Genomic DNA, 11276 nt, shown 5'->3' on the forward strand with positions numbered 1-11276 from the left:
TCTCTCATTTTGAGCGTCGTCTTGCAGGTCATTAGGAAGTTTTATTTATCAAGCTAGGAGGAGAGACATATTTTATTTAATAGTTTATCTTAATGTATACCATGTAAATATTTAGAATATGGTATTGAACATCCATTCATGCTCTTGCCCTAGACCCTGCAGATGTTAGGGGCCAGCCTGCCTGTGCACTGGAGGTACTTTGAGGTCAAGATGAAACTATATTTCAGAATTCTCTTTGAACAGGCCCTGAAGCCCAATGTAAATGTCTCCAGCCTCAAGAAGTGGGATTACTACATAGAGGAAACACTTTCCACAGGGCCTTCATATGACTGGATGATGCTAACTCCCAAGCAGTTCCCCTGTGAGGACTCTGAAGCGGCCGGAGGAGCTGGGCCCCAGAGCCAAAGGAGAACGGTGTGGCCATGCTATGATGATGTCAGCTGTGCTCAGCCTGATGCACTCACCAGCCTCTTCGGTGTAAGTCAGGCCCACGGAGACATGCATGTAGGGCACCTGAGGCCTCAGGAGCCAGGTTCAGTTAAAACTGGCTCTCAGACTTCTAGACATGGCTCTCCTCCCTCTGGGCTAGTGTTCTACGTGGCACCCCAGGAGGGTGAGGAAACCAAATTTGCTCCCCAGCAGCAGCAGCAGGGGATCAGACTCAACTACTGGAAAAGAGTAAAAACAGTAAGTTTTCCAACATTATGAAGAAGCAATCAAGCAAATGGAGCAATTTGCAGCTTCCCAGCTGTTTTAGCTGCCCAGCAGCCTGAGTCAGTCCTGGATTATGGCTTTTGTGGGTGCTTTGCTTCCTCTGGTCAGAAGTGTGGGTAGTTGATGGCCTGATGGCGTGCTGCCAACCATCTTCTCCAGGGAATATTCTGGAGTGAAACAGTCCCAGCAGTAGCCACCCTGATGAGAGCAGCAGCCTGGAGGAAGGGGTTTGAGCCCTGATCTGGGCCAAACAGTTCCTGAAGAGTCTTGGTCCCTTCTTGTGACCAGCGGGGCATAGGTGTGCTGCAGGGAAGGCGCTGTCACAGGGCAGCTGCTCTGCTCATCGGCATCCCTCTCCAAAGGAAATTCCGTTCTTGGGCAGTTCTTGGCTCATTTTTTCCACATCTGGTTTTAAATCATCAGAGGTGGGGGTTCCTCTGTCAAGAACAGACCTCCACCTTGCTGTTAGGGTTTGGACACCAGCCCAGTGCTTGACCTTTTGCTGTGGCCATCAGATTTCCTGCGGGGTGGCCAGAGGTGAAGGTGTACCTTTGCCACAGTACGTCACACCAGCTAGAGCTCCCACCCCTGTTCCTGCCTTGAGAGACCTCTGAGGCCACCAGCTTTCTCTGCCTTCTGGCCGTGGTATTCATCGGGCCCAGTACAGAGGAGATTTGGCTCTGGGGACACTTTCTGATTTCTATGAAATTCTTAGTGTCAGAAAAAACTCCTTTTAATTACTTCACAGGAAATTGAAAAATTGGAGCATAAATTGAACCAAACCCCTGAGAAGTGGCAGCAGCTGTGGGAAAAAGTAACAGTGGACCTTAAGGAAGAACCCAGAGCAGACCGTGTGAGTTGCTAAAATCCTGTGAGGAGCTACTTCTGAGCTTTCTGAGCCTGCTCGGTCAGGTGGGGCCTGCTGCTGCAGGTAACCCAGGTGGGCTTATGGCCAGAGGGTGGGGTCATACCCTGGAGGTCCAGGGCAGAAGGTTCCAAGTGACTGAATACTTCCTGAGTGTCTCACTTTACCACAGTGACATAAGACTTGTGTTTCAGGGCCCCGTACTCAGGGAAAATTACTGGGTTCTTTTCTATCTGCGCCTCTGTGGTTTCAGCTGATTTTCTGCCACATGAGTGGGGAGGGGAACACCAGGACCATCTTTCCTTCAGAGAAATAGCCAGAGAAAAGAAAATATTTTTAAAAGACAGATTATGCTACTTTCTCTTGCTCACACCCCCTTTTCTGTTTCTGAATTAAGAAACATTTATCATAACAATATTTTAAAAACACACACTGTTTTCTGTCTTTCACAGTCCCTCTTCTGTTTTTGACTTCAACCTCTATCAGGCATGGAATAGGTGCAAGAGACGGTGCTGAGCCCCACCCACACTTTAGTGTCCTCTGCAGCCCACAGGGAGGGGGTCGTGTCCCTGCTCACATGCGAGGGGACAGGCACAGAGATCACACACCTCATATTGGATACAGCCACCATCAAACCCACTTCAGACTGGCTCCAGATGGAACAGAAGGGAGATCAGGACAGCTGTGGGTGTTCTGAAGGGACTTCACATGTCACAGAGGGACAGGGAGACGGGGGCACAGAAGAAAGCCTCTAGCATGCTGAGAAGGGGTCCTCCAGGCACTCACTCTTGCCTTCAGATGGCAACTCAGGGAACTATTGTCAGGCCACAGGCAGGTGGTGTCTGACTTTAATTCTCAAAGCTTTATTCTTTAATTCTCAGAAGAATAAAACCATTTCTTGATATTTTTTCTGATTATGAGAGATATATCTATTCTTTTAAGTAAGATAATACACAGATAGTTATAAGCAGAGGATAAAAATCACCTACAATTTATAGCCTAGAAATAAATTGCGAGCTGTCAAACTTATTGTATCATTCTTACACACCTAAAAAGGGATTTACTATGCATACTGTTTTAAAACCAGCTTTCTGGAGCACCTGGGTTGCTCAGTAGGTAAGCATCTGCCTTCAGCTCAGGTCATGATCCTGGCATCCTCGGCTGTAGTCCTGCATTGGGCTCCCTGCTTAGCAGGGAATCTGCTTCTCCCTCTCCCTCTGCCGTTCCCCCTGCTTGTGCTCCCCCCCTCTCTCTCTGATAAATAAATAAATAAATAAGATATTTTAAAAAATATATGAGGCATACATGACCTTCCATTTGTCATATATGTCAGCACAGCAGTTCTGTTGGCTGTCTAGAATTCCACTCTACGGAAATACCATTTTTTTAAAAGATTTTATTTATTTATTTATTTATTTGACAGAGAGAGATCACAAGCTGGCAGAGAGGCAGGCAGAGAGAGAGGAGGAAGCAGGCTCCCCACTGAGCAGAAAGCCCGACGCGGGGCTTTATCCCAGGACTCTGAGATCATGACCTGAGCCAAAGGCGGTGGTTTAACCCACCCAGCCACCCCGGAAATACCATTTTTTTTTTTAAGATTTTATTTATTTATTTGACAGAGAGAAATCACAAGTAGATGGAGAGGCAGACAGAGAGAGACAGAGGGAAGCAGGCTCCCCGCTGAGCAGAGAGCCCGATGCGGGACTCGATCCCAGCACCCTGAGATCATGACTCGAGCCGAAGGCAGCGGCTTAAATCACTGAGCCACCCAGGCGCCCCCGGAAATACCATTTTTTTAACCAGTCCCCTAATGATAGACATTTACATTGTTTCTGGTTTTTTATTATCATAAACAACTCCAGGATAAACATCTTTGTATGTGTATTTTTTTAATTGCTCCTTGAGTTACTCAGTTTTCTCCTTGAGATAAATTTTTAAAAATGAAATTACTGGATGAGTTGCTCAATAAAATCTTTATAAGGCTTTCCTAGCTCTTTTTTTTCCTTTAACTTAAAATGCAAATTTATCATCTTACAGTTTGGGTTTTTTTTTCTTTTTTTTTTTATCAAAGTATGGTTCTTTTTCAGCTGCAGAGACACCCTTCAGGCTCCCCAGGAATTGTGTCTACCAACCTGACCTCCTGTCAGAAGAGGTCTCTGCTGCACCTCCCAGACAGCAGCATGGGCCAGGAGCACAGTGCCAGCATCTCCCCGTCCAATGGCGTGGACCGCAGAGCAGCCACGCTGTACAGCCAGTACGCGTCCAGGAATGACGAGAACAGGTGGGCGTGCCGAGCTGCTGGGCCTGGGCAGGACAGCCTTCTGTAACCCTGAGATGGATTTGCTTTCATTCTTCGTTTCTGTTGTAAATGTGTCAGATGGCTCTTTGAAGAGGAGAAGTCAAAATTACAACTAAAATAACGCCAAGAGGTTATGGTGATTTGTGGTTGAGTCCTGGTTATTATTATCTCATGCCTGTCAGATCGTTTGAGAGAGTATGTGTTAGTCAGCACTTTTTTAGTGGTAGACATCAGAAGTTCAGCTCGAGCTAGCTTGAGCAAAAAGGAATTTACTGGCGCACCTGGGTGGCTCAGTGAGTTAAAGCCTCTGCCTTCGGCTCAGGTCATGATCCCAGGGATCGAGCCCCACATGGGGCTCCCTGCTTAGCCGAGAGCCTGCTTCCCACCCCCCACCTCTCTCTCTCTGCCTGCCTCTCTGCCTACTTGTGATCTCTGTCAAATAAATAATTTTTTTTTTAAAGGCATTTAATCACAGACCCTGGAAAGGCCAAGGATGTGCCAGTTTCTCACAGTTTTCCTCTAGTGGTTGCATCATTCTCAACATGGCACAAAAGATGGCTATTGAGAGCTCCAAACCTTACAAGTTTGTTAATTCCAGCAGAAAGAAGCAGTCTTTCCCCCAAAGGTCTAGTGAAAAAGAATCTGGAAAGAATTCTGATTGGCTTTTTTTTTGGACTATCAAGGGAAAGAAAGACTTGGCAAAAACAACAGACATCCCCTTCATAGCACTTTTTAAATGAAAAACCAAAATTAATTGCCTGTCATCATTTCTTCTAGGTCCTTCGAGGGAACGCTTTACAAAAGAGGGGCTCTGCTGAAAGGTTGGAAACCCCGTTGGTTTGTGTTGGATGTAACAAAACATCAGGTAATAATACTGTCAAAGCCTACAGAGAATCACCTCTCTCTAGGCTAGACTGTGGCCTCATTCTACCTCAGAACTGACCAGTCAGCCTGGAGGCAGAGAACCCTTTTGTTTCTCAACACATTCATCTCTAAAATGAAGTCTGTTGAGGGGCACTTGGGTGACTTAGTTAAGCATCAGCTCTTGATCTCCCTCAGGTCTTTACCTCAGGGTTGTGAGTTTAAGCCCCACATTGAGCTCCATGCTGGACATGGGGCCTACTTTAAGATAAGATAAGATGTATAAAATAAAATAAAAAATAAAGGCTGTTGAGAAAGATACAAACTGGTACCCCTATACAGTGTTCTGTAGGACCTGCACCTAGAAGACCATTTTCACATAAAGATCTTAAGTGGGGACCACGTTTCCCTCTGCTCAGGGCATTTCATAAAAGTTACAGAATCTTTGTGGAAGAATATAGAGAATTTATTTAGGGGAGGTTGTACTTTAACATAACAAAGTCTCTGAAATCATAAGAATATGCTGTGGAGACAAGTTCCATTAAACCACTAAATATAACACAGGACAATCTCATAATTTTTCTATTATTTATAATTACACCAAATTATACTTGCATTCTTACCAACTTTTGCATTTCTTGAACACAAAACGTACAGTTTTCCATTTTCGACCTATTTCTACCCATGCCTGGCTGGAGAAACAGAGGTAAGTATGAGGCCAGGCTGTAGTGACAGAGGCACTAGACACTTCTCTGCCATATAAGTTACAGAGTGATACCCAGTCCTGGCACATAATAACCGCTCAATCAAATGTTGAGCTAGTTTTTCAAAAATCATTTTATATCTACATGCTGTCTGGCAACTTATATTTTTATATACTATAATTGAACATATTTTCCTACCAGTTCATAAAGATCTTCCTTATCATTTTTGAAAAGTTATGGTATTCCATATTACTGATATAATTAACCAACCATCATTTAATTAACAAACACCCTCATTGAAAGATACATCTCTTCCATTTTTAGCTAATAAAAATAGTGCTGAAGGAAACCTCTTTCTCTGTGTCTCTGCATGCTTGTGGGAGTGTTTCTGCAGAGGTGAGAAGGACATATCAATAGGCATAAACATTTTAAATTTGAGTTGCTGTTGCCAAATTTAGTCCAAAAGGTTTCTAACAAATTATATACCCACTAACAGTGTTTGAGAATACTTAGTGCCTTACAATCAACCTGAATATTATCAGCCATTTTTAATATTTCTTAATCTACGTGAAAAGTGAAATCTTACTGATTACATTACCCCTCTTCCATCACCGAGGTTGCACATCTTTTCAGATGTTTATAGGTCATTTGTATTTCCTCTGTGACTTGCTCACTGAGCTTTTTTAATCATTTTTCTACTAGATTATCTTTTTCTTACCGATTTCTAGGAATTCTGTACATATTCTAAAGAACCTCTTTTTTTTTTCAATAGTAAATAATTTTTTATTTAATTTTTTATTTTTTATATAAATAATATATAAAGAACCTCTTTTTTATATGTTATATATATTTTTTACAATTGTTAGTTGACATTTAATTTTATTTTTAATATGTAGTATTTTTATGAATTCAAATTTCAAAAAAAAATATTTTTCCTCCTTTCTGTCAGCCACCAAGAAGCAAGCAGTGTTTTTATTTTCTTATTTATTCTTTTAGGCATAGGTTAGCAAGATACAGAGGAAGGTATTCAAACACATTTTGGAAACCCACGCCATTTTCCCTTTCTGTGTGTCTTATATCCCATCTGTATCCTTTTGGTTCCAGCTGCGATACTATGACTCAGGTGAGGACACAAACTGTAAAGGCCACATTGATCTGGCTGAAGTAGAAATGGTCATCCCTGCTGGCCCCAGCATGGGAGCCCCAAAGCACACGAGTGACAAGGCTTTCTTTGATGTAAGTTGATCTTGTCTTTTTCTCACTCTATCTGTACATGACTCCTTACAACCCATCCATCTATAAGAATTATGGGGCCTCAGAGAAATTGATGGAGACAGCAGATAGGTTGCAGACCCCCTGGATATGGGAATTGCTACAGAATTTGAATTCAGCACTCAATGCCCAAATCTGACCTCTCCTGGCTGTTCAGATGTCTCAAAAAGGCTGCATATTACTTTGCACAAAGGACTTCTTCAGCGGGTATCCAGCCACATATGGAGGAAAATGAATCCCTGTTAAATATTGTTAGTTATTTTACTCACCACCTACCGTCAAGAAGATGCTACTTCCCTTTGGATCCAGTGGTCTTCATGCTTGACCGTCCATAAAAATTGTCCATAGTCATACATGCTGACTCTTTGCCCTAACATCTTCAGCAGCCCTTAGGTGAGCCTTGGGGCATTTTATGGGCCACACAATGGGGTTCTTAGTTCTGCTTAGTTCCCATAGCCAAGCAGGGCTTCATAAAGAGCACAGTCATAGTGAGGGCTCTGTTCTGGCTATGAAGCCATTTCCCTGAGTCTGGGCTTCCAGGGTGGCCCCAGCTGAAGCCTTTAGAGAAAGGGATAGAAAGAGGACAGGAAAGGTGACTTGCTCATGATGTGGACGATTCTCAGGCTTCACAGAGGATCACAGGAAGCTTCCGTGGCACCTTTGCTGCATCTGTGACTCCGCGAGAGGCCAGAGACTCCGCAGCCCTTCTTGACCCGCCTTCTTAGTCAAGGAAGGCCCAGGAAAATGCGAAGTTAGACTCTCCTAGCATGTCTCCTTTTCTGCCAGTGCCCTTCTACTAACATCTTCAGTGACTCTGGGGACCCAAAACACGAAGTGACCATCAAGGCAATGACAGTATGGTAGTGGAGGGGAGAGAGAACATAGAGGTTCTGGGGTGGCATGGGAAGGGAAGTTCACTGGGATTGATTCACACACTTGCCCAAAGCCATAGAGCAGGCCTGCCCTTCATCTGTGTTTCTTGTCTTTCGGTTTTGTAGCTCAAGACCAGCAAACGTGTGTATAACTTCTGTGCCCAGGATGGACAGAGTGCCCAGCAGTGGATGGACAGGATTCAGAGCTGTATCTCTGATGCCTGATGTCCCTGGTCAACCCAAGCAGAAGAGGGAGGAAGGACTCAAGCTGCCAGATAGAACAAAGTGCATGAATCCTTGAGCAGCTGACAGCTTCCTGTTTGGTTCTAAAGAGTCATCCCAGGCCTGAAGTTCTCCTGCCCAGTCTTACCCAGTGCCCTCTTTGAGCAGTTGCTATGTCTGCTTAGCCTGATTGAATGCATCCCAGAGGGCTGGCCAAGAGCCCCAGGCACTCCCTGTGTCTTGCACTAGGTTGTTCTAACAGGGTCTTAGTGGTTAGGGACCAGAAGAATGCTTCCTGAGCCAACTGTCATCCATCCCCTAGGCAAAATGGCTACCACTTACTTGACTCCTTCTTGATGAAACTAGATCCTTTTTGTTACCAAGGTCATAATTTCCTTGAAGAACTTTCTGACAAGCAAAAATCAAAACTGTCCAAGTTGATCTTACATTCTGTCTGGAACAGGTTTCCCAGCAGAATAGTTCCTACTCTTACTGTCTGACCTTAGAGATGCTCAGTTCTCTGGTGCTGCCTAAAGGTGCTTCCATAACCCCTGCTTGGCCACTGGGGATCATACAAGAACCTCAGTGCTCAGTGGCAGGCAAAGGGGGCACACACAGGATTCTCCTGAAGGAAAAAGATGGCAGGGAATGATGCAACAATGACCAGGCCAATGCAGGAAAATATTGCTTCCAAAACACTGAATTTTCTAGGCCAAAGGTGCCCTGAGGATCCAGGACTTTGTGTTCCTATGTATTCTTCTGCTCCCTGACAGCTTCTTACACGAAATAACATGCAAAAAGCCGAATGCACTAACTCACAAAATAAACCCTTGCACTGAACTCTTAATGAAGTGAAGATGTTAGAAAGACAGAAGCCAGCTGTCCATGAGCACAGCACACCTGTGACAGGCTGTGTAGACAGCATTCGCACGGTGGCATGATCAGTTGCCCAAACAGCACTTCTGCACATGAAGAGTAAGCACGGTCGGTAGATTTTCTTTACTTTTGATAATATTGTCTTTGTTCAGCTAAAGATCTGAGGAATGCTGTGTGTTCCCCACCAGCAGCCGCAGCGAGATCCCTGCTCACAGGCGCTGTGGCCGGCTGGAGTCAGAGGTAGCTAGAGCGTCATTTTGAAATGTTAATATGTTAAATACCAAACTAATATTTCAAAAATATGTATATATGATTTCTATATCCTTGTTTTTCAGATAGCCTACTTATAATTTAATATAAAATTAACTGATTCATGCATAAGATTTCAGTCATGAAAATAGTTCCCTTTTTAAAAGATAAGAAACCACTTTGTCTTTGTAGATTACAAATAAATCAGATTTTCAAATTTAAAATTATCTACACACTAGGAAATAGAACTGTGTTAATATATAAGAAATTGGGGAAAAATAAGAATGAAGGATTTTTCTATCATTTTCATTTTATAAATTGCCACCTGTGAAAATGATTTTTGCACATTATTTGTATTTTTTCTTTGTATATGAAATAATTTTTGTACTTTGTAAAATATGGAGCCCATTGTACCTTCAGCTATTTGAGACTGTGCACAGTGCTTCTTTTATAACTGGATTCTTTTAACTTTCGTAAAGGTGTTCCATGCCTTACAGTCACTAACCACCTTGAATTAAATTTATTTCTTAAGAAAAAGCATCCTCATTTGCTGTGAAATAAAACTCACTGTGTAGTGCATACTGCTCAGAAGGCAAAATCCAGGATTTATGTATGAGACTAAAAATTCAAGGGTGGAACAGCTCATTTCGTGCCTTGCTTAGGTGGTCACTAGACACTGGACATGCTGGCTTGAGCTTCTGGGCTCTAGACACACAGCCGCCGAGTTTAAGTAAGAGACCGGAAGCCACTCTTCCCACCCTGTGCCTCTCATGGCAGTGTGAAATTGTTGGAGTCCTTTTCGTCTTCTCGGTCACAGGTTTACCTCCTATGTATGGTATGTAGCAGTTAGTGAGAATTTTAGGCAGGAACAACTGAACTGTAGTCAGGTGGCTGGCTTTTCTGTTTCAGGAAATCATTAAAACAGCACAAATGAAGGATCAGTGATTTCCATTCTGGGCAACGTTTCTTCTGGTTGAACCCTTGAGTTTACTTTGGGGACCTTAGCTACATCTCAACATGGAGCCAACAGAATTGGGGTTCTCACCCCAGAGCTGAACCTCTCAGTCTTTTGATATCCAGGATCCCACTCTGAGCCAGGCAGAATGGGCCCTTGAAGCCTTCAGGTTGCCTCAGTCTAGAGGGCTCAGGTGATCCAGGCAGGGGCTCTCAGGCTTCACTGGTCCCAGGATTCTGCCCTGCTTCATTCACAAGAGAAACTACTGAGATTGGGGGTTGAGTACGAGAATATCCGGATGCCCTTCATTCTTCAGGTCTTAGCTATGGGGGGGGGGGGGGGGGAAGAACACTGGATTCCAAGGAAGAAAGATTAAGGCCTTGCACCTTGTAAGGAGCTTAGCTGCCACCACCCCTCCCCTGTGGCGCTTGTGACAAACCTTTCTATGGCTGGGCTCTGGAAAGATGCAGATCCTGAAAGGAGCACATTGTACAGGTCTGGCTTCCCAAGCCCTTTGGCCCAGGTTCGTTCTTCTCACTTCCCAAAGCCCTCTGCCCAGTGGCCTCTGTTCCAGGGCTAGGGCTTAGACTGCTAATGGCACAGCATGTTTGCTTCTCAACAGAAATAGACATTTCTAAATACTTCATTGGGAGTTCTCTTAAGAGTTATTAAATAACCCCATCATCCCATAAAGAATTTCTGAACCATCTCAGAGTGATAACTGGGACATGCCTTCAGCACCAGCCACTGGAGCTATGGGTTAAGCAAAGAATAAGGCAGTATTGATGCAGACAGAGGGCTTCAAGCAGCACTGTCAGATACATAAAGCAAGCCATATAATGTATATTTTTTAAAGTAAAAAAGCAGATGTAGCGTATCCCACTCCAATTCCTCCCCCTTCATTTTTCCCTTCGAAATAAACGGAGGGTTCTAGAAAGGGGGTGTGGGGAGATGGGTGAGCCCGGTGATGGGTATTAAGGAGGGTACGTACTGCGTGGAGCACTGGGTGTTTTACGCAAATGATGAATCATGGAACACTACATCAAAAACTAATGGTGTACTGTATGGTGACTAGCATAACAGAGTAAAAAATAATAAAATTTTAAAAAACAAATGGAACTGATTTTAATAACATTTCATCTTATTTTTAATATATTTTTACTTCACCCGGTTTAACAAAAATATTATTTCAACATGTAATCATTCCAAAAAATTATTAATGCTGTATCCCCGTGCAGTTTACCCATTGCCCTTTGCCTTACTCAGGCTCAATCCCAGAGGTAGTTATTTCCATCTTACGGACTGCCTCCAGGCCCATCCATTTTTATGACTTGATGCATCCAATAGAACCCAAGTCATAATGGACAGTTTCAGATGTCCCTCTTGG

At 43.7% G+C, this 11276-nt stretch overlaps 1 protein-coding gene across 2 annotated transcripts in view; it reads left to right on the forward strand.

Annotated features, from left to right (window-relative positions):
• SBF2 (SET binding factor 2) overlaps nucleotides 1-10994 on the forward strand; it is a 474622-nt gene extending 463628 nt beyond the window's left edge. For both annotated transcript variants that reach the window (XM_059408436.1, XM_059408445.1), the window contains 6 exons: nucleotides 244-477; nucleotides 1463-1567; nucleotides 3667-3860; nucleotides 4656-4743; nucleotides 6548-6679; nucleotides 7714-10994. In XM_059408436.1, the coding sequence (XP_059264419.1) occupies nucleotides 244-477; nucleotides 1463-1567; nucleotides 3667-3860; nucleotides 4656-4743; nucleotides 6548-6679; nucleotides 7714-7812 (852 nt within the window). In that variant the 3' untranslated portion in view covers nucleotides 7813-10994. The remainder of the gene's footprint in view (nucleotides 1-243; nucleotides 478-1462; nucleotides 1568-3666; nucleotides 3861-4655; nucleotides 4744-6547; nucleotides 6680-7713) is intronic.
• The last annotated feature ends 282 nt before the right edge of the window (nucleotides 10995-11276 follow it).

The sequence above is a fragment of the Mustela nigripes genome, chromosome 1 (assembly GCF_022355385.1).
Source record: "Mustela nigripes isolate SB6536 chromosome 1, MUSNIG.SB6536, whole genome shotgun sequence".
Classification (NCBI taxonomy): domain Eukaryota; kingdom Metazoa; phylum Chordata; class Mammalia; order Carnivora; family Mustelidae; genus Mustela; species Mustela nigripes.